The 27,274-nt window shown below is 40.4% G+C and overlaps 2 protein-coding genes across 5 annotated transcripts; one reads left to right on the forward strand and one right to left on the reverse strand.

The window, feature by feature from the left end:
* Window positions 1-1,247: 1,247 nt before the first annotated feature.
* LOC123957206 (TOM1-like protein 2) lies at window positions 1,248-20,261 on the reverse strand. 3 transcript variants are annotated; one of them, XM_046029849.1, is made up of 16 exons: window positions 20,148-20,219; window positions 19,028-19,080; window positions 14,864-14,948; window positions 13,448-13,526; window positions 12,848-12,997; window positions 12,573-12,707; window positions 12,343-12,486; window positions 11,974-12,090; window positions 10,932-11,065; window positions 10,144-10,186; window positions 9,041-9,212; window positions 8,438-8,546; window positions 7,783-7,858; window positions 4,601-4,660; window positions 3,997-4,033; window positions 1,248-3,893 (listed from the first exon to the last, which is right to left on the reverse strand). In XM_046029849.1, the coding sequence occupies exons 3-16, from the start codon at window positions 14,899-14,901 to the stop codon at window positions 3,748-3,750; spliced, it is 1,440 nt and encodes a 479-aa protein (XP_045885805.1). In that variant the 5' UTR covers window positions 14,902-14,948; window positions 19,028-19,080; window positions 20,148-20,219; the 3' UTR covers window positions 1,248-3,747. The 3 variants fall into 3 exon arrangements, with proteins under 3 accessions (XP_045885805.1, XP_045885786.1, XP_045885795.1); XM_046029830.1 differs by lacking the exon at window positions 19,028-19,080 and having other exon boundaries at window positions 20,148-20,261; XM_046029839.1 differs by lacking the exons at window positions 4,601-4,660; window positions 19,028-19,080 and having other exon boundaries at window positions 20,148-20,261.
* A 281-nt stretch (window positions 20,262-20,542) lies between these two features.
* On the forward strand, window positions 20,543-24,449 carry drc3 (dynein regulatory complex subunit 3). Of its 2 annotated transcripts, none has more exons than XM_046038824.1 (13): window positions 20,543-20,688; window positions 20,980-21,186; window positions 21,266-21,382; window positions 21,520-21,686; window positions 21,824-21,970; window positions 22,093-22,212; window positions 22,306-22,418; window positions 22,519-22,597; window positions 22,794-22,925; window positions 23,179-23,249; window positions 23,512-23,635; window positions 23,943-24,074; window positions 24,199-24,449. In XM_046038824.1, the coding sequence occupies exons 2-13, from the start codon at window positions 21,027-21,029 to the stop codon at window positions 24,292-24,294; spliced, it is 1,458 nt and encodes a 485-aa protein (XP_045894780.1). In that variant the 5' UTR covers window positions 20,543-20,688; window positions 20,980-21,026; the 3' UTR covers window positions 24,295-24,449. The 2 variants fall into 2 exon arrangements, with proteins under 2 accessions (XP_045894780.1, XP_045894770.1); XM_046038814.1 differs by having other exon boundaries at window positions 20,548-20,688; window positions 22,519-22,693.
* Window positions 24,450-27,274: the final 2,825 nt, after the last annotated feature.

A 27,274-nucleotide genomic window follows, 5' to 3' on the forward strand; every position in this document is an offset into this window, starting at 1 on the left:
TTCTCAGGGTTGTTTTGGTTAATTGACTGAAGATGTGACAGCCATGGATTAGTAATAATGTACAGTGAGACGTGATTATTAATGTACTCAACAAACACAGACATAATGGCTTCAGAGTACCTATATGGACCCATTTGAAATGTATTATAACAATTAATATTATCTACTGTGTATACATGTAATGTGTTTTATATATAATAAATTATACAGTAATGTGCATCCCAGTCCCACACAACCATATTAACATCAGGCATATATTTCACCAAAATGTGTGTATATTGAGGGAAACAGCATGGATGTGTTTGTTGTGGACCTGCCCCCAACAACCAATGGGAGCCGAGCGGGCGGGAGCTCCTGAAAGCTAGGTTTGTTCGACTCGAAGCAGTGGCTCCTCCCGTAGAACCAGTGAACTCGTCCAATGGGAAGCTCAGAAACCGAGTGGGGTGATCCGACGTCACATCTCTGGGTCTAGTGATTACATCATGTGTATGCATCTTAGAATAGTGGTGGCATCGGCAGGGAAATAACCTGCAGTGACACAGGTAGCAAAACAGAATTTAAAATGAGGCAAATTGTATATTTTGGCCAAAGAAATTTATACAAATACTATCCCCTCAGTGCAGTTATACATCTCATTTCGCTTAGTAAAGTGATGCTTCTTCCAGCAAACAACGCACTTTAATTACTAATAATGTAAACAAACTTTATTTTCAGATCAGCTAAAGTAAAACTATAGTTGGGGTTATATATATTCTGTTGTCACATGAGCACAAGGGGGGAGCCTCACAGTGGCACAGTGGGGAAATAGGTCAGTGACCTAGAGTAGCATGGCAAAGCTGTTGTCAGTTTTAGGGGAGTGGAGTAATATTAAAAGCCTGTGAACAAGCCTGGTGTTGCAGGTACAGGGGTGTGTTAGTCTGTAGGTGCAAGCCTTATTCACTTGTTCACTTTTTTTTTGGTTACCTTCCAAATGATGCTCTGCTTGGTGACTGAAAGAAGCAAACCTCTTCCTCAAAAACTGTGTGTATCAAAGGTTTGTTTACATTTTACGCGTGCTGAACACTGGAGCAGAAATGATGAAGTGTCCATGAACCAAGGTACAGGGAGGGGGGTGAGAGGCTCATGTGACAATGGATGGTCAGTACAGTGCAAGATTGAGGGTGGGTTGCATCAGCATGCGCATAAAGGAGAAGTAGGAGATAGTCACACAACCCTGTATTGTACAATAACTGCAAACAGTTGTGAGGTAGAGGTCAGACATTGCTAGTGTTTTATTGGGCAGTTACATACGTGCATTAGATCAAACAAAAATCTGACCATTAATAAATGGCAGCAGACGGCACAGCCATACAGACATGAGACACCCACCATCAGAAAACACATCTCTCTTCCATGTCCATGAAACGTCAGCTAAATGCTCTGTTTCGTCAGTATTAAAAGACATTCAGAGAGAGACAGAATTTCGAGGAATACATGTTGCAATCGGGACTTAACCCTCAAGCAAGTAACACAATACACTCTGTTACAGATCCAGAGATATGAAACACACAAACAGAAAATGACTCAAAGTTCCCTTTTAAAAGGATCTCCTGTTTTATTACTCCTCTTTGTTCAGCCTGCACGGCAAAAGTCAAAGTTAACGCTATGGTTTATTGTAAATGTAACACTATTATCTCAGATACCTGGCAACCAGTAAGCCTATATAACCGTACAGCATTTACAACATTGAAAAGTTAAAGCTTGTTAATCATTAATTTTCCTCAGCTAAAATACATTTAAATATTTAAATCATAATGATGGTGTAGACACAAATATGTTTTTAATGTCACCATTGAATTTACTTATAACAAATAATGAATATTTCCGTCTTGTGGAAGGCCGATAATGACAACTGGTAAATCAACAAATTTTGAAAGCATGATTAAGCTAGGGAGGAATTTCAAAAGGAATGCCTAAATTGACAAGGCTTTTGGTGTTATAACTGGACAACGTTAAAACAAACCAGAGCCTCAGGAAAAGAGCTGCAACGAAGGCAGGATTGCTTTTTCGCCTCAAACTGCGATCCTAAGTACACCAAAGACAAACTCCAGTCAGGGCTACTTTGCTGAAATTGGACAATCAAGGAAATGCCAGGCACCAGCTCCAACAGGTGCAGATGAATCATGCCAAAATGAAAAAACACAAGAATGAAAATAATCTTTGACTGTCCAAATCAAAGAAAGTACAACTGAGGTTTTGTTTACTGCATGCTTCTGCCTGGACCACAAAAAGATCAATGATACAAACTTGTTTTTTTTCTTTTTACATGAACTATAAAAATACAATCAGGGGATGAAATGATAAATAAGCCTATTTGCTGTCTCTTACAATGAGCCAATACATTTTAACCAGTTACAGGAATTCCTGTATTTTGAGGTATATATATATATTACATAATATAGAGCAACTGAAGTTCTACCTATATGAATACATCCTTTATGACAGTCCATTACTGTAAGTTATACATTTTGTATTTAAGTTGATTATGGTGTCAGCGAAAGTCTTGCTGATAATTTAGATGCCATATTGTGTTTTGCATCTTTACGTAATCTTTAATATTCTTAAACGTTTTTGCAATTATAAGTTTGTGAATGAGCTGCAATGACACTTTAGAAAAATGTGTGCAAAATGAAGTCAATCTAAAGACCGTTTCCCATCCCCCTACAAAAATAGTAACCATCTTGTAAACACAAAGGCCAAAATACAGATTTGTTTTTGCTTCAAAGTGCACAGACATTAATATAGCAGGGAAAGGAAAATGTTCATCATCCCTTAACATTTCTAACACATGGACTCGATTATTGTTCCATTCAGTGCTAGTTGGTCTTTAAAGCCTTAATATTCTTTGGAATGGCTAAACGTGTATTGCTCAAAAGCATACTTTTCCTAGTTATATTTGTAGCTTTTCAGAGGACTGAAAAGACTGATGGGAAATATTCAGAGAGCACGTTCCTTCCCCTTAGCTATTTGAAATACATAACAGAGATTCCTAACTAGTGCTTTTTAGGTTTTTTATTCCCTTTGGTTAAAGGAATGCTGGCATACACTCATCAAGATTAGCTAATATTTAGCTATTATATTCATAGTTAGCTAAATTAGCCGATTAACTTAAGTCTTTTCTCCACACTGCCTCAGGCAAATTGGGTAATAATGTGTTGCCCTTCCACACATATCTCAGTATAAGAGGCATGACTAGAGCTTAAACTTAAGTATTTGTAAAAAAACAAAAAACATACCACAGCGCTAGTACAGAACAAACCATTAAAACAATAAATGCATAAATTAGCAATTAGCTAACAACACAATATAATCCTAATTGTATTCTTCCATACTGACTCAATGCATTGCCCTGCAGTGAACATTTTACATTAATTTCGCAGTAATATACCACATTTTTAAACCCCATCAGACAAGTAAGGATGTCTTCCTTTGGTGGCGCATTACCAATGAGATGCAGGGCTGGAAGTAGTACATCCCACACTAACAGATTAATACATCCATATATAGTAAAACGCAACATGGTTGTGCGCAGTAAACATATTGGACCTCTGCATGTCGGCGCAACACTGTGGCAAGAGAATGACAAGGAGGTGGAGATCACTTGACTGCCGGTCAGAGACGAAATGGGACTGGAAAGACTGGAGGGATCATTTAGGACGAGGACCTTTAGATGCCCAAGAGAAGAGACCGAGGCCCTCCTCTAACAGTCTACAAGGCAAAGAGGGTGTCTTCCGTCCGCTCAGCCTTCTTGTGGGAGCCACCAGGAGCGCGGGCAGGGGGAGCAGGGTTAGCTCCCGGGGGAGAAGGCAGAGAGTCGACTGCCTTCGCTCGCTCCTCCAGGAACTTATCAAATTCTGATGGAAAAAAAATGATTTGTCAGAGGCGTGGATAGTTAAGGGTTTATCAATTGTATATTTTTAATCAGCACATTAACAAAACTTCTGATCAAGTCTATACCTTCACTGGTCACCCCTTCCTCTGCGGCATCCCCTTTCTATTAAGAAGGGGAAAAAAGTAATCAGACACACTTTTCAGTGGAGTTGTCTTTGTTTGAAAAGACAGAAATAAACCTTAGTAGTGTACAGTCAGCAACACAACAAGCGGATACATAAAAGTGTCATACAAATCAAATGCCTGTGAAGATCACACAAACTGAGACAAATCCATTCAAATTTGCTCACGAAGGATCCGTCAATCATGCCTCCTCCCACACACTTTTTCGCAGGTGAAGACAACAAGGAACCCTCTTGAGCCCAACTCCACAACCTCCACATGCATATGTTAAGGAAGCTCCTATCAGCTGTTTAAACATGGCGATCTTTAGCACTATGTTAGCATTTTGTGAATCAAGCTACACAGTAAACTGTTATACGTCAGTCATCAGCGGGAAAATGACAGTGAACGAAAGGATGTGACGTGAAAGGAAACTAAAGTCAAATGTATGCAGTCATGTGAGATGGTTGGATGAAATGAGTTATCGAAGAAAAAACGAACAAAACCGAGGGTAGACGAGAGAGAGAAAGAAGAGAAAAAGAGATAAATCAAGGAAAAGAAGTCTCACCACGTCAGCACAGAGCCACTCCTCTATGTCATCCATGACAGAGGACTGCGATACGGGGATCTATGGAGCAAAGCCATGGACAAACCAAGGGGTAGCACCAAAGCCACGCAACAGAAAGACCCCAACAACAAAAAACAACAATTGTAACACACACACACACACACACACACACACACACACACAAACAAACATAAAAATAACAAGAATAGGAATCACCAAAAGGCTCAGAAAGGAAGATGATAAAATTAAACAAATCAAAATGAGAACACAAAGAAAATCTGCCCCTCTCAAGTCTGTGCTCTTATTGTTTGAACATGTGCAACGATCTGCTACTCAGCTGTCTTCTATGAGAACAAGAGTTCCCAGGTTGTGTATTGTTCTCATTACTTCTGTAGTGCTGACATGGCTTAACAGCTGCCGACTAATGTCACACAGCAGTGTTAATTATTCCACATCATTAGATAATTAGCAAATCACTTGAACTTGATTAAGAGATTGATTGGATGGGAGAAGCCGAAAGCACAGGGACTGTAGAGAGGCAGGGCATATACACATATACGGGAAGCACGCGCACACACACACGCACGCTGCACACGTGAACGTGATGATGGGAGCCATGTCAGGGTGGATGGTGTACGCTTGTGTTCATTTTTCTGGAGAAACCAAACAATCACAGTGATTCAGGACCGCTCGGAAATTGTGGCATTAGATGTCACTGATAAAGGAACCTTTTATGTCCATGCACGAGAAGTAACAATTAGGCCAACTGAAAAAAGTTATTTGTATGCTTTTTGTTTACAGAAGCCGAAAAGGCATTGACTTCACACACAATACATAAAAGTCTCATCTTCTACATCCTTTCACGTCAACCTGATAACAAAGTTGAAACCAAAAACCTTTTCCTGAGGCCCTGTTATATACTATATAAACACTGGTGGTGGGGTTTCCTCTTGAGATCACAGTGAGGGAGCATTTCAAAATAAAGGCCATGGCAGTGGGGCAGTGAGAGTCATTCACAGGAGAAAAAAAAACACATGCAGCTGTGTGAACTGGGGAGAAAATGTTTCAGAAAAAAAGTGTCTGTCCCTATCATGACTCACAGCTTTTATATATTACCAACATTATTGTCACACTGTTAATAAAACAAATATTACAACTTCTGACTCATCTGTTAGTTGGTTGATTTATTTCTGGTTAGAGTGTGAGTTTGTTGTTAAGTACATCTAGTGTATTATCTAAGATCCAAAGACAGTTAGAGAACAGCTGACACATACTCTCCACTACACAGCAAACCACCATCCATTTGCTAATTATTTTATGCTGGAATGATATGTTATTGTTACTTTAACAATGTTCTTCATTGTTGATTTGCCATTACTGTGTAGCAGAAGTATCTGTACATCTTTGCTGTTTTAGTGTTTGACTGTTAAAGAGATGAATGGAGCTGATGGAAGTTCCTGTGAGCAGTCAGGCTCCTTGTCCCATCCATAAAGGGGTGACATTAAAGTAGAAAGCATCAGTTATGGGTATAGTGTTTAGCACCCATGTCAATAGAGTACAGTAGAGGTGGGCAATATTGATAAAATCTTATATTACTATATAAGTAGTTTAATAACACTGCAATAATACATTTTGTTTTCTGGGAATTCAATTTATATAAAAAATACCAAAACAATGTCTGTTTTTGGTTAATCGTGTAAATTAAATCAAATCATACTTCATCATGCAAAACTCCTGTAAAATCAGTATTGCCATAAAACAATCCTGTTAATTGATTTGCAACATCTCCTGCAATGGACTATAACAACCACTAAAACAGATAACTCAGCAGAATCAGTATAGCTAACGTAGGTATCGTCATATTGCCCAGAACAACATCTGTACTTCTGACATGGAGGTGGACGTTGTTTGGGGAGGGGAAACTTGATAAGGGGTTTGTTTGTGCATTCCAGGACAGAGCAGTGAGATGAGGATGAAAATGAAGAGCAGCTCATTATGCATGATGCCGCAGGAGGCTGAGAGCAGGGGGTGACGGTGGACATGAGGGAGGGGTAGGAGGACACATTGAGGATGGAGTCCTCACCATTCCTTGGGTAATAAGCCAGCTGTCTATGGGCAGCTCCTGATCTGCTGGGTTATCATCCCCTTTTACCCTCAGCTGAATCAACAACAGAACAACACCTTACACAAGAGAAGAAAGGCAGCAGGCCCCACCACAGCATAGCACACAGTGCAGAGAGAGAGACAGAGGAGAAGTCAAATTTAAAGGGAGTGCCATTTAAAGTGTGGGAGAAAAGAGGGGAGAAGGTAAGAAAATGGTGAAAGGCTCATTCCATAAAGATGACAATGAGGAAAATAAAAAGCTCCCTCAAGTAAAAATGCTGTACGAGGCAAAGGGTAGTAAACTAAAAAAAAGGGATGGTATGCGCAATCACCGCTGTGTGTGTGCATGTGTGCGTCTGCATTTGTGTATCATGGCGGTTCAGGTTTCAGAATCATCTGTGTACATAGTTACCATGCAAAGTAACATAACCATGCAAATACATCTGACGGTGTGCTCTGAAAACGACTACGAAAATCTTGAAACTTGCATGTGACTTCACAAACTGATTGCATGGTGTTTTATTTAAATAAACAGAAACTGAAGAAAAAAAGAAATGTACTGATAACTGATATGAAGAATGAGAAATCCGAATCCATATTTTTTTTAAAGAACTGCTAGAACTAATATTTACCAGGAACAAAGGCAACAAAATCACACCATTTTGAATTCTTACTTATAGGCACACTTAACACTCGCAGTTACCACATTGTAAGATATTTATTTTAGCTAATCAGTTATAGCAATAGTCAGTACACAAACCTACGCCTTTTTGTTTGATCAAAGTTCGAGTATCAATTCAATTCTATTTTATTTATATAGCGGCAATTCACAACAACAGTTATCTCATAGCGCTTTCATATAGAGCAGGTCAAGACCGTACTCGTTGTGCTATTGCACTGCACACTGGACAAATGTCACTGCAGAAAATACAGTTTTACAGACCATCACATGCAGGGAGTGACCAAGGGCTGAGGGCAGACTGGTATGGGAAGGCTTTTTCAGCCATGTAAATTACACAGCACCCACACTCCAAACATGGGTAAAAGCTGCATTAAATGGCATGCATCAGCGTACTCACCCCTCCTGCGTTCTGCTGTCTCACATCCAAAGCCGAGGCCAGGCCGCCTAGAGCCTGGGGGTCCTCATACTTTACACTGTGCATGAAAACATAAACAACTTAGTTAAGATATAACACTGAAGCAGCAGAATGACAAATTAAAAACACAAACAAAAACAAAATGAAAAACGTGACAAATTAAGGAAAAATCCTCCCTGAAAGTATTCTTCTTCAACACTGCAAAAAAAGACAGCAACAATACCCAGCATTTCTCACCCATTTTATTATTATAATTATATTATATTTTTTGTTCATGGTAAAATGTCAATGACAGAAGGGAATAAATAAACGTGACAAAGGCTGGATTTAAACAAGGGACGTTGCTGTTATGTAGTGCAGACCCCCAAGCCACCAGACACGCTAATATACCCACACAAGTTTGCAATTTTCACACACATTTGTCAAGAATAGGAAAAAATCCACAGTACTGGAGAAGCAGGTAAAAGCACCAATTTCAAAATCAAAAAAAAAAAACCCTTTATTAAACCTGTATGCAGTGAACATTATGGGACAAACTGGTGTCCATCGGTGGTTATGAATAGCTATTTAATTAAAATAAATGACCATGAGAGAATCTGAGCTGCCCCAGAAGTAAAAACTAGAAATCTTGACCTACTTTTTTCGTTGTTCAGCCAGAGAGCTGCTCCTGGTCTGGGCAAACATGTCAAAGTCATCCTGGTTTGGTACAGAGGGCAGTGTACTGCTCACGCTGTCCGCAGCAACATCTGGAGGGGAACAGCAAGAGAGGAAAGGGAAGAGCAAGGAAGACGGAGAAAGCAGAGGAGGAGGATTATAAAGAAAGATTAAAAAATACACGGATAAATGGAACTGAAAAATGAAATGAAGATTTAGCACTTAGCACTACTATTTAGCACTGTGCAGCTGCCTCTCCATCAAGCTCAACAAGAACAGCATTATATCCAAGCTTTGACCTGAATACTAAAGTATGCAGAGACTTTCTAGAGACCAACAAGGGAGCCAGCAGCGGTAGGGAAGAGAGTCTAGCAATGACTGATGTTGCTGGGCTTATTTCCCATTTGAAGCAAGATTATGAGCCTTTTTTAACACTGCAGAGTCTGGGGAAGAGGGATGTTACAGCTCTGGTAAGAGTGAGTGTATATGTGTACTATAGTAGCAATTTAGGAGTAAGAACTGTGTGCAGGTGAATCCATTTTTCCCTTTACAATGGAAAACAAACTTGATACCAATTTATTCTTACCAAGACCAGCTAGTGCAAAGGACAGCGAGGCTGTAGTGGGTTTATGTGCTGGGGAGGCGGCGGCCCCGGCAGCGGAATGGGGTGGAGGGCTGGAGGTGATCCTGGGCGTGACTACGGCAGGGGAGCCTGGGCCCAGGTCTATCAGGTTGTCCTCTGTGGCCTCATTCAACATCTGAAGAGGGGATGGCGGGTAGAATAAGAGAGTTCACCAAGTATGGATAAAGGGACGTTTGAGTGTTTGCTCTTTGTGTACAGAGATAATACTTGTAGCTAGTGAAATTCTAGAGGATTGACTATTTACGCAATTTGAAACAACCGTGTGGGTCAGGGGTTGTGGACTGGAGGGTGTTCTATAGTACTATATACTCTGGGCTGAATAAACAGTTGCACAAGACTTCAGATGTGTGAGACAGAAGGCAAGAACAGAGGGGATGGCAGGACATATAGTATCTACAGTAGTTTCACACAGCGGTACTGATGCTGACATGTCGTATGGGTCTAAGCATTAGCTCCCTATAGCAGAAGTGTTAACATTCATCACTGTTCATCCCAGCACACAGGCTAGGACTGAACAGGGTAGCAGTGTCATACTTGCCTCCATCAGCTAGCCACAACACAAACATACAGAATACACAGAATCAACAGAATGCAAAAAACAAACAGCTACGTGGGATGTAGTGAGAGATGCCCCGATCCCCTGGCGAATCACTGATACTGGCAAATGTAAAAGCAAATTGGAACATGTTCTGCTTTGCTCTCCCAGTTTTAATAGAGCTAAAACTGCCTTACAAATGAATGCTGCAGTGGACTGTGTATACTGTTATAACATGCAGGAAAGAGTCATTATTAATTCAGACACTTCAGTCATTTCAAAAGGTAAAATAAGCACAACAAATACATGTTTGAAACATCTCTCATAGCATCCTTAACGTTAGACAAATTGCCACAGGACACACAAATGCAGATGTATTGAAATGGATTTTTTTTTTTTTTTATATCTGAAAACATGCTGTAAGCAAAGAGAAAACAAGTGATCTTAAAAGAGAATTTTGGGAGTTTGATTTCTGCTCTTAAAACGCAGAGTTTCTGTTGATGGTACTCACCCCGTTGTTCTGCGCGGCTCTACCCGACCTGTACCTCTCGTACCTACGAGCAGCACAAAAACCTTTGAATGTTTCACCACAAGCTTTGTGAGGTTCAAATGCTTACACGCGTTTCATCTTCAGACACATCATGAAAGAGACATTTTACCAGTTTGAAGCCGCAGAATGTCTAACAGGAAGGAGTTTTGCACAGTTCTTCATACAAGATCAGTAGTTTTGTGGTGTTTGAACTCAAACTGGCACACACAAGTGTGCTTTCTCAAAAAATTGGATTTTTCATTGATAAGCTTGGGTATAATCACATCTGGAGCCTCATCTTTAAAATCATAGACTGAGATATAGTTTGGCAAACCAAAATGTTCTAACAAGTACCAATTACTTATCCATCAAACACAGTGGACCAAAGTCATCCGTTTTAGCTGTTGGATAGGCAAAAATTGTACTGACATCAAAGATCTTTTTAACTTTCATGTGGATTTTTCTGACAATCATGGCATGACAGTCCTTGTACAAACAAAGTCTAACTGATGGTTTGGTCCGCTCTGATTGGTGAGTAGGACTGTAACAGGAGATGCGTGGCGCTTGTGATTGGTGAGCAGGTCTGTCACACAAGGATGACAACGGAATGAATTTGTAACTGCATGACTGTTTAAAACCGGTCAGATGCGCCGTATAATTAACCTACATTTTAATCGCCGTCTTCACGATTAGCTAATCGCGTTCTTTCAAATTGCAATTTCGATTTGAAAACGATTAATCGTTCAGCCCTAAGTCGTATTGGATCGTACCTCTCATATCGGAGGAAAATGTTGTTGAGGTCATCATTGACATGTAGCAGCTCCTCAGTCACTTCCTCGTTAGAGATGCGTGAAATCAGCTCAACCACTCTCTGCTGCATGGCCCTGCATGTTCTGTTCAGCTCCTTGGTAGATCAACAGACGGATCAATAAGTTTGTTGATAAATTAATGGAAAGAAACAGAAACAAATGGAGATGGGGAAAGAGCTAGCTATAGAGGGAAGGACAGACACGCACACAAACAAAGTGTATATCTACTAATGACTCGACCCTGTATTAACAAATAATTTTGTCAGACACATACAATGCTGGATATTGTCTAAATTTTGGAACATAAACTGTATGTATATTTTCTTACAAGACATTTAATGTTAAGCAAGTCAGAAATATTTGCTTAACTGTGTAAACATTCTGTGAATGAAAGAAAGAAAAAAGAAAAGGCACCACATAACCATTACAACTGGCACAGGCACCTTAGCTCGGGGCCATATCCTTGCAGCTGACAAAAATACCTGAGTGGATTTGGCCCGCGTAGATTAAACTCTGCATGAGTTTCTATATCTCTGGTCAATTGCCAATTCCAGGAATTTCCACCACAGCCAACTGGCTCCTGATAAGTTGCAGGCGAGTTGATCATCTCCTCTGAAAACTAAAGACACTACTCCCCCCGGTGGCTGCACATAATTCCAACACTTTACAGCTGACGTGCCATGTTGGAAAGCTTCTTACTGTCTGAATTTAAGTGCATGAAAATTCATTTAGTGAAATATTTAGCATGAGCCTATATTCACAGTGTTTTGTTGAGTAGGGATCTATTGACAAACCCTTTCATATAAAGAACAAAAAGAAAACAAAAATCTGATTTGCTTGCTCCAAATCATCTTGTGATTTGATTATTTTGCCTTTGCAACTTTAAAACCCCATTAAATATTAAAAACACATCAAGTAAAATTGGCACAACATGAGCAATACGTTGTGATGCTGTATGTGTTTGGTTAAGATACACCTCACAGTATATTCATGTGCCTCTAACCTGAAGCAGTTCTAGGTCAGAGGCATCTTCCTGGCCAGGGACCATCTCTGTCAGCATCTCTGACATGACTTTGGTGTTTCCTCTCACTATGTCCAGCTCACTACGCAGCCGGGCGATCTGAAAGCACACAAGGTCAAAAGGTTATTAAAAAACATTCAGGGCTTATTTGGAATCGGCAGTGCTGCAGATGTTCTTGACAGCAGGAGATAGTTATGATATGTCAGTAAAATCTGCTTTATTTTAATAAAAAAGCTTTATTGACAGTCTAAGGGAGGAAATTGTTTGTATTGATAAATTAAGCTGAGTTCACTTTACATGCAACAGGTGCAGCAAAAAGTTCAGTCAAAGGTAGCTGTCGATGCCTCTCACCTGTTCAGGGGTTGCTTTGATAGGGCTGGGCATGTTGGGGACCTGTGTGGCAGGGGCGGGGGTCGGGGAAGGTGCAGGAGTCCCGACAGCAGGTGATGCGGGGGCTAGGTACTTCATCATGGCCGGGTCCACCTCTGGTGTACCCTGGAGGAAACAAAAAACACCTTAGGAAAATTGCTGTGTGAACATCCACACGTGTTTGTACTGTATGTGCGTGTCTTTATTTTCACCCTCTGTGGTGTGTGAATGGGAGACAGTGCGTCCAGGTCTGCCATTGGGAACTCAATCCCTTTCCTCTTCAGTTCCTCATAAATGTGGACCACACCAGTTAGATCAGGGCTACTCCTGAAGGCATCAGCCCATGCCTACACACACACACACACACACACACACACACACAGACAATAAACATAAAATAGTACACATATCACACAATTTCGCAATGGAAGTGTGGCTTATTTGTGAACAGGAACAGAAACAGCACTAACAGAGAACGCATCAATACCTGTATGAGTGACAGCACTTTGTCTTGTACGATGGTCGGAGGATTGGATTTAGGGGAGATGACTTTGACCAACACACCGTCGATAAAATCTCTGTTGGCCACCTGGACATGAAACCTGTGACCACAGTTCTTCACACATGTCTCCAATACCTGCAGAGAGGAAGACAGATTGAAACAAAGGTGTAAGCCTGTAATATTTAAAAATATAAAAACAAACTGGAGAGCAGGAAAGTTCTTGTGTTTGAGGCAGCTGAGAAAAGGAAGGACTTTGCTCTCTGGTGTTCATACAAGATCTCAGTCAGGATGCTTTCATCACGCAGAGGGGCTTTTAACCAGCAGAGCTGTCAAAAAAATGGGTGAACATAGAACACAAGGCATTGCTAAAACCAGCCCCGACAGTGGCCGGGAGAAGAGACACAACGGAAGAAAGTGACCAAGAAAGAACACAAAATCTGGAGAGGTCAACTTTTACGCAGCGTGCAATCCTTTAATGTGGCTTACACATTGAAAGGAGGCTTGGATACGGCTTCCTGAGAATAAAATCAGCACAAAATATGTGCCATTTTTATATGATTTTAAAAAAAAGTAAGGACTTCTCACCGTCAGCGCCAGCATCACTTCTCTGTAGTTCTTGTTACCACTGAGTCTCTTCTTCAGTGCCCGCATCGCGTCTTTTGGCCTGCAGCGAAACGTCAGAGAAAACACAGCTGGATGAAGCACCCCAGCTGAGAGTAGGCATAACATCTTTGACTTTGTTGGAACAAATGGTTTTCTGTGCCACATTAACAGATGCCAGTCAGTCTGTCAGTGTAACTGTTTGACTAAGACAAAGAAGAACCGTCGCACCATCTGTCTCTCTCTCTATTTTCTCTCTGCGTGACTCTCTGTTTCTCCCAAGGCAAGATCAAAGCTGTCCATGCATGAAGAGTTTAGGTTTGGCTTTCTGCCTCACACTGCCCGTCTCTCCACTGCAGATGAGGCATCATAAGCTTTTATGAACTCCTTCATGAGATACGGTAGATTTATTATGCGAAGGAACTGATATAGATAGAAATGGAGGGAGATAGAGTGTGAAATCTGATATAATGCTTCCTCCGACAGCATGTGTGTGTTAAGTGTGTTTCTGAGTGTTACAGCTGCATTTTGTTGGTTTTTGATGGTGCATCTTTTTTATCAAATATTGTTTCCGTACTACTTGAAAGCACACTCTTGCAAGGCAACATTATCAGTTGCTGAATTTCCTGAACCTCAAGTCTAAATTATAAGTCTGAACAGATATTGTTTAATTTTCTGAACATCTTGCAGACAAGACGTTCTGTGTTTTGCGAAGCAGAACTCCCTCTGTGTGTGTGTGTTTGTGTCTTTGAGTGTGACATAGAGGGCCCCATGTCGCATGTCAAGACAATGAGTGTGCGTAGGCATGAAGAATGTGAAAAGGCAGCGGAAAAGAGAAAAAAAGGAAAGTGCTGACGGAAAAATGGAAAAAGACAGACTTCCAATTTTCTTCCCGAAAAACACTCTTTTCATAAAAAGGAGATACTGGCTGGGATCCCATTACATTTATGTAAGCCGATTTAATGATGAATGTGCCTAACTCTCAGAAAACTAAAAACTTTTTTTTCTAGGAAGCCTAATTACAAGTGAATTCAGTGGTGTCGAGAAGAACCTTACAAAGTGTAAAATAAATGGAAATTCAAGTCTCATCAGAATCTACATTGTGTCTTATAAACACATTTGGCTGGGCATCTTTTAACGTAGTAGACTGACATAAGAATTTCATTCATTCGTTCATTCATTCAGCCAGTGGCACGTAAAGAAAACAAAAGGCCGTCTGTAGTGTGGTGTCTGTTGGTGAAGCGCAGCAGTCAAGTGTATTATTTGTTGGAGTCACTCGGTCAGCCAGTGTGTGACAAAACAATGAAACGTCCATTAAGTATTGGTACTGACTAATCCTGCAGAACGCTGATAAAGCATATTATAACCGATGATTAACTCCCAGAAGGTGTAGCAACTCACCCCTCGTCTGTCTCATTTATGATATCGCAGATCTCCATGTTGAGGGTCCAGTCCTCATTCTGTAGGCCTCCATCTGTGGCCCTCTCTGGAGGAAAAGTTCAACAGAATATTCATACTCATATAATGTTGTTTCCCCTTAAATTCTGTCTGAGCACCTAAAAATAAATGTAAGTGTTGAGCCCTGAGCCCATCCTTAGTCTTCAGTGTAGTGTAGTCGTGTCGCATCGGTTTCTATTTAATTTACAGCAATATGTGCACAATACAGAGAGTTTAGTTTTATCTGAATACTAAGTCTTGGCTACACCCATAATCTGTATAAACACCACAACCCAAATCTGAGGGTGGCTGGCACTAGAGTATTTTTAACTCACAATAGCTGTTGAGCTCATAATAAAAATTATACTGGTACTATTGTGAATTATACGATGTAGCACACCCCTGGCTGGCACTGAAGTAAATTTTAGTTTTGATGCCTGATCCACTAATTGCACCCTGCCAGCTGTCTCACTAGTAAGCATGATGCTGGATGTTAGTCAGGCTCGGGGTGTCGCCTGCACTAAAGTCGTTGCACACTAATTAAAGCAACCATTGGTTTACATAACATTGAAAGTAAAAAGTTACGTAAGCCAATCAGCATGTGGTGACACACTTCAGTCCTCTGTGTCTCTCAAACGTCTCTTCTTAATCAGCCAAGTATTTTGTGTGTACAAGTAATATAACAAATGGAAAACAAATCATGAGCCAAAACCTTATTCACTAAGTTGATGTATGAATCCACACTTTAAAACCCTTGAAAACTTGAAAAAATATAATACTATATATTTTGAAATAAATAAGCAAAGATTGAAGTAAATTTTTTCTATTATTATTATATTTTTTTCAATTATTTATTCGGGGTTTAACACACAAAAACTGCCCCATTATGACTGTGTGGGTGTGGTTTGATCAGATTTGATTGACAGCGACCACCAGATCATGTCATCAGATTCTGTGGCTGAATCCTGACTGGTGCATGGAAGTACATGACATCATTGGAGCCCCGCCCACTTCAAACTAGTGTGAGAAACATAAAAAAAATATGTATTATATAAATATTAATATATATATATATATATATATATAATAATAAAACAGCTATAAAAAAATCAACTCCAGCTGTTTGTTATTGCAATTATAAATTCAGGAGGACAGTCCGTCCAAGCAAAGTCCATTGACAGCCAAACAGGAAACTAATCTGTTAGAAGGGTTGGGATGAAGTCTTGGGTCTAGGATCAGGAGAAAGATCAGACTACTGTCCACCTGTAAACGCGCAGGTGGGTCCAGAGTATAACTGGATCAAAGCGGCCTGCGAACAGACATGTCCTGGTTTCTCTGTAGTGTCCGAGGGTTTTTGGAGTTTCAGTGGACCCAAAAACTGCTATGTACCCGAGTACAGACTAGCTAGAGAGAGTAGATTAAGTGTACTTCTCTGTTTATTCTCTTTTCAAAATAATTGTAACTCAATTATTTGCTCAACCCCTGTTTTTATTTTCCATTTAACTCTTTGAACCCTGATTGTACACTGCACTGTAACTTTTATTATTTTTTAATGTGTTTTTTTTACAATTTCCCTATGTTGCTTTTAAACTTTTTTATATTTCCCTGTTGCTTTTATGTTTTATGTAAAGCACTTTGAATTACCTTGTTGTTGAAATGTGCTATTCAAATAAACTTCTTCAGTCCTATTAGTTTTGGCAACATTGTTATCACGCACAAAAACCTCTCACATGCTAGAAAATATGATCCACCACCTGTTGCTCCGATGCCTCCCTCCCACTCTGCTAAATTAACTAAAACAATCAGCTGGAAAGACAAAAGCGAACATCTCAGAGGAAAGTGAAGCTGGTGGTGGGTGTGGTGCAGCTGTGGACTCTGAGCTGAGACCTGCTTTCCCCTTCACACTCCACCCTACCATTTAATAGAGTTTCGCCTACAGCCAGGAAATTATGTGATCCAAACTGTGAGACGCTACAGTGATGAACTGTCTTTGCAGTCATCACCGCATACCTCTCTCCGCCTCGTCCTTCCTCTCCCGTCCCCCCAGAATCCATCCATCACATCTGTGGATGCTGATATCTTTCAGCATCATAGTCATTTGGGGCAAGATTCACAGTGAAACAAAAAAAAAGTTTTTATACTACTGAAGTGAGCTGTGACTGACAATAGATTGTCAATAGATTCTCATTAGACGGTTCTCGAGCTTGGACAGGAGGAGCTTCTCTCCCTGAAGCGCAGAGGACCTGAGCAGGCTGTCATGCCCAGGCCATGAGCCTCTCACTGGGCCGTGTTACCTTCCTTTTGGGAAACTCAGTGTTGGACAAGCCTGACAGCCATGACTTATTCATGCTCTCCCTCCCCTAAACTTAGTTGTCAGAGACTGGGCAAGCAGTGAGAGACAGGCATCTTAAACACACTTATCTACAATAGCACAACAGAGACATAAAGTGAATTTCAACATGAGCAGCATTTAAAAACACTGCTCTGTGGCTCTGTGTTAGGCTGCACAGCATATGAAGCATTCATTTGGACTTAACCAAAGACTTAGACCAACCAAAGACCATTCAAGACTTAACCAGCTACTTCTGCTGGGACATCCCATGTAATCTCTTCAAGTGGATTTTCAGGTCAACGCTGGGCAGAGCACAGGTTGCAGAGGAGGAAAGAAAAAAGAAAATCTGATCTCTCAATGTGAAATGACCTACAATGACACTGGACATTTAGAGCCTTGCTAATCAAGTTAAATGCCTGCTGAGTGCATTCATTCATGGTGTTGTGTCAATCCCCCCCATGTCCTGGGAAATCGACACCACACCAGTGAAGGCAGTCCATCACATGGCTTTAACGGCGGCAGGCTGTGCCACGCACTGCCAACAAAGCCAAACATCTCTGGCCCTCGCCGGCGCCATCTCTCCATGTTTTAAGACTCGTCCTTTCACCACACATTTTCTACTTTTCCTTATCTTTTGTCTTTATTCTATTTGCTTACTCTTCTGGATAGCAACAGCAGAAATTCCAGCAAATTCTGGTAATGTACAGGACTCTTTAGCACAGCATTCAGAGGACTGCTGTCTGGTCAAATAACGGAAGAAATTCTGCAAAAGACAAGTCAGCGGATACTAGAGTTATATAAAAAAGATGGCATGGCAAACTGACATATAGGCCTACCTACAAAGCTCTACATCACCATACTAAAAGTGCTTCACTAAAAAGAGGAACATACACTAAAGGGATCCAATTTAATCCCTTTAATGTATTTTCCACATTTATCATTGGTGCAATTGTATTGGTTGCTTCAGCTAACTGTACTGTAGCCTCTCACCAATATGTTCACTTTTAGAAAAAAGAGGAAAAGCAATGGAGAAAAGCAGGCAACATGCCTTGACCATGAAGCTACAGCATGAAGAACAGAAAGAAACAAAACATACAAAAGAACCAAGGCTTGAATTTCACCTCATGAAAAATGACAACAAAAGGAAATGCACACATAGTAAACACCTGCACACATCATTCCACCCTCACAGTCACTTTGGAAATGAAAAAGCTCCTTGAAGTTCTTCACAATGGGTCCCTCAACAGATGTTATCTGTCTCCTCTGTCGATATATCTCTCTCTCTCTCTCATTGGTTCAGGTAAGCTGATCCTTCGCCTGGCTGCTGTGGAGTACTGTAACACTGCAGCAGCCAAACTGACAGCCGGCTGTACAACTCTGCACAGTGCAGTCACTCACAACAGAGAAACCAGGCAGAAGACGCAGCCATCTCTGTGAAATTGGAAAATCCAAGATGTGCCAAGATGCATAAACTAGAAGGACCTATGTAACGTAAAATGCTTGAGAGGATGCTCACAGTTGGTGTCTGAGGGTAGTCTTGGATGACACGGCACATAGCAGTTGACCAGTGGGTTGTGGGAAACCTTCACTCTGGCCAGAGGACAATTCAAAAGCCCCCTAACTCCTATAGATGTCTTTCCTCCAGTATATTTCTACCCAGCGCAATGACGAGCTTGATTAAGCACTGTGGGGTTATCTACTTTCAAAGTAGTTAAAAAGTATGAGCGCTACACCATAGATTGTATACACAGGCAGGTGCTTATTTTAAAAATACCAGCTTAGTGTACTTTACTCACAGACATATGTAATCAACAAATTCTTCTGTGACAGCTGCTTCATTTACTTAGGCCTAAAGGTAAACACAAAATTGTGAGAAATTAATGTTTGGCCTGCATCTGTTTAGCAGGGGCTTAACTCAAACGAACAGGAAATGCTGCTTAAAATCTTTAGGATTGTTTACACAACTTCGTAAACACTTGCATTCAAAATTAATTATAAACTGTTTATAAATAAAAAGGGAAAATGCTATTAGTCATGTCAAGGTAGGAGATTATTAGCTAGCAGAATCAAAGAAGGTGGTCTCTCTATTAAAAGGAACAGAACAGTAATGGTGTTACTGTTACAGCTTGGGTGGGTGATATGCAATCACAAATCGGGGCTTCTTTATTACTGATTAGATTCCATTAAACTGATAAGGAGACAAAACAAAATAAATGTAACTTTACATTGTTGCACCCCGACTACACTTTTACATGATCTTAATAAACAAAAGCATTTCAAGTAACAGATCTCACAGAAAATCTATTCTTATCATGTGTGTTATTCTCTCATGAGAAAGGCACAGCAAAGCCTTGGTTGGGTTAGAGGTTTTTCATCTCTGAGCATGTTTGCAAACAACCGGGCAAGACGCAAAGAAAGATGCAACCACACAAAAGGGATGTGGTAATAGGCCACGTCTCCCTTCTCCTCTGCAGGACAAATAAGCACCAGAGAATAGATGCTTGAGATTTAAATCTAAAACCAGCTAGGCTGACCAACTATTGTTCATGAAAACTAAGGAAATACTGAACTTCAGCTTGGCTATGGACACGGCCCATAGCATTCCCTCTCATTTAACTTCCTTTCTTGAAAACTGTATTGTCTTGTCTACACAAATGCAGTGATTTGACGTATTATGTACAAGTAATTACAGCGGACTAAGTTAGGAAGGTTAGCTGGCTAACATTAACTGAAAGCTCATTGCAAGTAACGTTAACAGATGACGTTTGTTGCGATGATGCTTGCTAGCTGGCTATTTCCACTGGCGCGACCTCAGTAAACCCTGGCGGAAAACATCAAAATGCTTGTCCATGCTCAAATTATGTATTGTGGAGGAAGTATCACATCTCTGATGAATAATATTTAAGGCTAACGTACCTATACATTGGCCCACAGGAGTGCTGTACGGATTGCCAAGTAAGAACTCCATTTTGACAACAAACAATCCGCTCGGGAATGATTGAGGCTGTGGCCCAGAGGCGGTACCACCAAGTCCCGCCCACAGATTAATACTATTGGTGCAAAAAAACAGAACCTTCACGACGTATGGCTGGAATCAATGTCGGTCATATTTAGCAAATGAAGCTATGTTCAACAAACATATTTATACAATTTAAACCATATGTATATACATGTAGTTTACTTGATACATGCACGGAAATAGACAAACAACGATATAAAATGAACTGAATATAGAACATTGGACTTTTGAAAATATTATTTGTAGCCAAAATAAAACAACTGTGCGCGAAATTTTAATGTCATCATACCTAACGGTTTATTGGTTTTTGTAGGTCAAGCAAGTAAAATTTGAAGTTTAACATTTATTTTAACAGAATCATTTGAACGAGCTTGAACGCAGCTTAAGGGTTGCTAGTTGCTATGTAACAGAATGTAAACAACAGAGGTAAGAGGTTAGGTAAGAACTTGCTTACTTACTACTAAACTGCTTATATTGTTTGTTTGTTTAAGTATTTTGCATTGGGAAAACAACAACTAGCTAAATTTTGCGATTGTCGTTGATACTTAATTTTGTATAATGTTTGTCTGGTAGGCCCATTCATTCATTCGTTTTAGCAAGCTAATGAAGGATGGAAACCTAACGTTAGCTACACCATCATTCATTTCATTTTTTTTTCTTCTCATAATTTTTATCAGAACAAAACAAGCTCCAAATGAAAAAAAATAATCTACTTTCTTCTTTGAGCAGCAGGTAAAGTAAAGTAAAGTGTGCCTCCAACGCCCACTGACAGCAGGATGGACGATCATTGTGGTAAAGTTAAGGCCATTTTGATGGATGAGGAGATTCTGCAGAAGGCAGTAGAGGAGCAAGTCACTCAAGATCAGAGTGGGCGCCTTGCTGTGGCAGATGGAATCCACTTTCATGAAATCCTTAAACTTCGTCTGGACTACAGAAGTGAGAAAAATAAAAAGATTTATAATCAGTGTATGAATGTATATTGGGTTTAGGTATGTGAGAGGTTGTTTGTTCGCAGATATCCTGATGATTGACCACTTATGGGAATTCACGTCCTTGGCCAGGCTTGATATGAACAACAATCTCATAGAGAAGATTGAGGGCCTGGAGCGTCTGGGCAATCTGAAGTGGCTTAGTAAGATGAAGCCTTTATATTTATATCCTGCAACACTTTCTTGTCATAAATGTGCAAGTTTTGGCAAATATATAGACAAAATAAAATAAAAACACCCAATAACTAGCAGTGCTAATGATTCTGAATGTATCCTTTAGATCTGTCATTCAACAGAATAGAGAAAATTGAGGGTCTGGAGTCTCTGCGGAAGCTTGAAGTGCTGAATTTGTCCAACAACAGAATCTCTGTCATTGAAAAAATGGACGGGCTTGAGAAACTCACTCATTTCTGCATTGCAAACAACCTCCTTGGACAGTTGGACAACGTAACTTGCTTGCATTAATCTGTCATACATTTATAAGTAACATACTGCATTTGTATTTCAAGTAGGCTACTATGTTTCAGAATATAGCATTACAGAATGTTTACATAACCTAATGCAAAAATGAATCCATTTCAAAGGTGCTCTATCTCAGGAAGTTTAAGAACCTGTTCACCCTCAACCTATTTGGAAATCCTGTGTCTAAGGAAAACGATTACAAAATTTTCATCGCAGGATACTTTCCGACATTGATGTGCCTGGACTACAGATTACTTGACCAGAAAACAGTAAGTATAAGCTATTCTTCCATTAAGCTATTTTTATTGTAGATAATTTGATGACTTTGCCAGCTTTTGTTTGGAAGTTTCTGATTTGCTATGTTAATAATAAATGATGTGTTTATGTGCAGAAAAATGAAGCATCTATCAAATACCACTATGTCCTTGAGGAGATGAGACATGAGGAGCTGCAGATGCAACAAGATGATCAAGCTGAGCAAAGCCAGAAAGCTGGACTCAAATTACACACAGTAATATAAAGTTCACATTTGGTGATGCAGTTCATTTCCACTGAGCTCTTGACATTTGTGTACATACTTAAGTTCAATTCTACTTTCCTACAGGATGCCTTTGTGGAGTTCCTGAATGGGCCTTGTCTGTTTAAGAGCATGTTCAAAGATGATCCAGAGGCAGATAAATTACACCTGGTTCCTGGGGTGGCTCATTTGCTTCAAACATATCCTTTGTTGTCTTGGCTTTCTTATCCATGCAGGTGTGTTCTTTATGACATATAATCTGGGGAAATCATTACATGAATTCCTTAACCCTGCACTTACATTTGAGCACCAAACGGTGGAGCTGTGCACGCAGTTATTTGAAATAGGCTTGGCTGAACATAAGCGAAGAGAGACAGAGGTGAACTCCTTCTTCATAGGTCAGACTCAAGCTGTGACAGACTACCAGCAGAAAGCATTGCAAACGTTGGCAAATTTTGAGCAGCAACACAATACGGTGATAAACGGTTATACAAATTTATATAGTCAACTCAGTAAACCTGGTATTAGTATACTGTAGCAGACTATTAATATGTCTTGCATTCACACCGCTCTAGAGGATGAGGGAGTTGCAGCAGTTATCAGACCCAGACCTACTGAAGGTCAAGATCAACCACTGTAATGATGAAATCAACCAACTCTGTAACAGCCTCATGACACTGGAGTTTCAGCTGGTCAGCCTGCTGGAGGTAGGTGTGTCTGTGCGTGTGCTTGTATGTGTACACCTTCTGTACTCTGTGAATACATGATTTCCAAATCTGGTTTGAGTTTATTCAGAAAAACATTGTGTGTCATTGACTCAATAATAGAAATTGTGTTACATATAGATTATTCTCGAGATAAATATACAATAATTTACTTAATACCCACAAAAACTGCATGCCTCTCTACTGTGCCTTTGTTTCAGATTTACTCATTATGTTCACCTCCTGTTCATTTCAGGATATCCTCGAGAAGTTTGACATCACAATCTCGGACATGGTCGGCAACTTCAGTGAAACTGTTCAAGGAATATATCCTTTCTCACTTCTCTCATTGGATTAATTTCCAATGACACTGGTTCATTAGTGCTCTCGGGGTCTTGTCCCCACTATTGAGACACTCAGCTCATACTACATATAAAATCTGGGTCCCAGTTGCAGTTCCTCGCATTGTGCGTTCAGTAATTGAGCCTTAATTAAATGTCAGTGTTTGAATCATACACAGTGGCACACAAAGTGTTTGGGTGCAAAATTAATGATTGTTTAATTTAGATGTTCCATGACATGGTCATACATTTACCCAATGTCGAGATCTGGAGGACAAGTATCACGAGAAGGTGTGTGCGATTGCTGAAGCCACTCTGGAGAAAGTAGCCAAGGAGAGCCTGGAGGAGGACATGCCAGATGATATTAAAATGGTGAGTGTCATCCCTTTTAGGATTACGTTACTGGGACAGTTATAGCCTAATGAGAATGTCGCCAGGACGTTCGGTTCTGCTGTTTAATCTCAGAGATAACTGAAGAGGACTGTGTAGAATGTGGGTTATTTCATTACCTTTAAAATAAAGTCAATTACTCATTTTAGCATCAATATGTAAAGAAGTATGTTTATAATTGTAGATACAACAGAATAATAGTGGTCTAATGTGAATGCTGAGGCGAAGGCATTGTTCATTACCCGTGTGAGTGACCTCAGCCTTTCACACCTGTGTTTTCCCTGTGTAGCTGTTTACCGACAGAGACACAGTGATGTCTGCACTGACCACCGGTCACGATAACCACCTGCTGCAGATCAATGGCCGAGAGACTCAGCTTGTTACACGTGTCAATGCCTGGAAAGTGGCCCTCATTAAAGGGGTAGGGAGCTGAAATGACATGAAAACAAACACCCCAATTGATATTTTTATACGGATGGCAAACCTCTCCTCCGTGTCTCATAGTCTTGTTATTGTTTGCTTTTCGTCTTCATGGGTTATTACAGATTCACGACAAAGAACTTAAGCAGAACCGCATGCGCATCTCAGACATCCACAGATATGTGGACCATTTGAGGGAGCAGCTGGAGGAGTTGCAGTAGCTTCAGCAGTAAAACATTTCCCCACAAACATTTGTTTATGTAATGGAACAGGACATTTTCACAACCTGAATGTACAACTGTAACCAATTTCACTGTTGTTTTATCATTTCTGTATTTGTTATAAAACATAACGCAATAAAATATTTAAGAAATAATTCCACCTGTTCAGTTATTTCTTACGGCCTATTTTTAGGAAGAAAAGGACACTTCAGTCAGTATACTGTTTCAGTGTTGTCACTTGTTCCCCAGCCAACCAAATACAAGTGCATGAGATGTGTGGTGTACACCAAGGCTGGAGTGGTAATGGTGTAACCTAAATTATGTATTTATATAGCTGTTTTTTTAAAATGAGCCAACGACCGCCCATAAAGCATGGACAGCGGCCCACTGGGTAATTTTCTATACTGACACTAACCCATAGAAGAAAACTGTGTTGTCCAAAAAAGTAACTTAAACTAAAAAAAAGAATAAGCTACTGCTTACTGCATTGTACTCTATTATATTTTTATATTCTGAATTGTCACCTGCCACCTGAATTTTGTGCTTCCCTGCTGCTGAAAATGTCCCCAGAATGTTTAATGCTCAAAATCTTTGGGGAGGACCCCCAGATCACCCAATCAACTATTTCATCATACATTTTTTTCCTAATTACTAGGCCTATTCAAATATATTCTTGTTTTGCCGACATGGCCCCAATCTTGTGCTACGTTACTCTCATAGGCTAATTGTTTCGTCACACCGCTAATCTGAGCCCTTAAATGGAAGGATGGTGTGAGGGGTGTCCGACCGATTTTGGTGGGCCACCTGGGACAAAAATGCCAGGGCCGATTTTTTCCAGTCCAGCCCTGGGACACTTCTCTCATCTTTTGAAAAAAAAATGTATTCTTTATTACGGGAAGACTAACATTACAAGAAAAACAACAGTGTAGACCAGAATCAGAAAAGAAAAAAAAATATATATATACAAGAAATATATACTACAAACAAATATATGCACCTATATTTTAATTAACACATTTAGAACTGAAACAATAAAATAAGCAAATTACTGTCCAGATATCAAAATATAAAATTAAACATATATGCAAGTCATCTGACAATGAAGACAATTGTGTCCACTGTGTGTCTTTTTTGTTTTTAGAAATATGTAACATAATTATACTTAAAAAAGCACAAAACTGACATACTATTGCTACTATAGCTATATATATATATATAGGCTATAAGAATAAAATGTTGGTTTTGGTCTGTTAAATGTAGTATATATTGTCCCTCTCTTGTAACTTTTACCAGAGAAGAGTTCTTAAACATTGGAGTTACTAGTTGGAGGAGCGGCAGCTCTGTTTGGGATCCTTCGGAAACGGCGCAGGGGAAAACGTGCAGGCGCGCTGGTTAAGCTGAGACAGCGGGGATTTCGCACTGCGCTCCCTTCAATTCACCTGGCGAATGTTCGCTCTCTGGCCAACAAAATGGACAAACTGCTTCTCCTCAACAGAACTAACTCGGACTTCTGCAGATCTGCTGCCCTCTGTTTCACCGAATCCTGGCTCACCAAGCGCATCCCGGACAGCGCACTTCACCTGCCGGGATTTAATCTCATCCTCGCGGACCGTGAAAGGGAGCTCATAAACTGGTTCATCTTATCCCGACACACGGGCAAAAACTGGAATCTGCTAAACCTGTTGTAAAGTCTGTGAAAAGATGGACCAACAAGTCAAAGCTGGAGTTACAGGCCTGCTTTGACTGCACTGACTGGAGTGTTTTTGAGGCTGCAGCCACTGACCTGGACGCACTAACTGACACTGTGACATCTTAACATCAGTTTTTGTGAGGACATGTGTGTGCCGACTAAAACTATCCGCACATACAACAACCAAAAACCCTGGTTCACAGCGAAACTCAGGCAGCTTCGTCAGATCAAGGAGGAGGCCTTCAGAAGTGGGGACAGAGTCTTGTACAACCAGAACACGCTGACTAAAGAGGTCAAAGCTGCAAAGAGGTGCTATGCTGAAAAGCTAAGCTTTGCAGCCAACAACCCTGCCTCAGTGTGGAAAAGCCTACGGACACTCACAAACTACAAGAGACCATCCCTCAACACTGCTGGTACTCAACGACTGGCAGACGAGCTGAATGGTTTCTATTGTAGATTTGAAAAGCCCAGAGTCACACCTCTCCCCCACTCCAACGCCATCTTCAAACAGTCACCTTCCCCCTCTGACCTCTCAGCTGCACTCGAGATCTGTGAAGAGGACTTGAGCCACCTCTTCCAAAGGCAGAAGATCAGGAAGGCTCCTGGCCCAGACGGTGTGTCTCCATCCTGCCTGAATGACAGGGCTAACAGGTCAGTGGATGATGCTGTCAACTTCGGTCTGCATCACATCCTGCAACACCTCAGCCACCTGTTTACTGGTTACCACTTATTATTTCATACTATATCATATTGTATATACTGTATACCAATACACCTACCTCAGGTCATAAGGTCATAGGTCTTATTTATTTTTTCCAGCATCCTTTGCACTATGCTCCATCACACTGTGTACATGTATGCATGTATGTGTATGTGTACCTGTATATCATATCCACCTTCAACATGTACATAATGAGAATAGTTTACTCTTGCATCCTTTGCACTCTGATCACTGCACTATTTGTAAATATGTCTATATTGTTTTGTTCATAGTGTGTATATTAGTGTTGTCTATTCTGTAGTTTGTGTCTGATTTTATTTTATTATTATTTTATTATTGTGTTATGGTATTATTGTATTGTAATTGTATTATTGTAAGCACAACGTGAGCAATGTACAATCCTGAGTCAAATTCCTCGTATGTGTACACATACCTGGCAATAAAACTGATTCTGATTCTGATTCTGATTCTGACTCTCCAGGGACATATGCAAGGATCCTGTTCGTGGACTTCAGCTCGGCGTTCAACACCATCATCCCGGACATCCTCAGCACCAAACTCACCCAGTT

The sequence above is a fragment of the Micropterus dolomieu genome, linkage group LG02, assembly GCF_021292245.1.
Source record: "Micropterus dolomieu isolate WLL.071019.BEF.003 ecotype Adirondacks linkage group LG02, ASM2129224v1, whole genome shotgun sequence".
NCBI lineage: Eukaryota > Metazoa > Chordata > Actinopteri > Centrarchiformes > Centrarchidae > Micropterus > Micropterus dolomieu.

Bases quoted from the DNA above. Each gene is read 5' to 3' on its own strand.
- LOC123957206 (XM_046029830.1), bottom strand. From the start codon at position 20,199: ATGGAGTTCTTACTTGGCAATCCGTACAGCACTCCTGTGGGCCAATGT. The intron at 14,949-20,147 runs GTACGTTAGCCT...CTTTTCCTCCAG, and splicing joins TCCTGTGGGCCAATGTATAG to AGAGGGCCACAGATGGAGGC. The intron at 4,661-7,782 runs GTGAGTACGCTG...TTTGCTCCATAG, and splicing joins GACAGCAGAACGCAGGAGGG to ATCCCCGTATCGCAGTCCTC.
- drc3 (XM_046038814.1), top strand. From the start codon at position 21,027: ATGGACGATCATTGTGGTAAAGTTAAGGCCATTTTGATGGATGAGGAG. The intron at 21,383-21,519 runs GTAAGATGAAGC...TGTATCCTTTAG, and splicing joins GGGCAATCTGAAGTGGCTTA to ATCTGTCATTCAACAGAATA. The intron at 21,687-21,823 runs GTAACTTGCTTG...TCCATTTCAAAG, and splicing joins TCCTTGGACAGTTGGACAAC to GTGCTCTATCTCAGGAAGTT.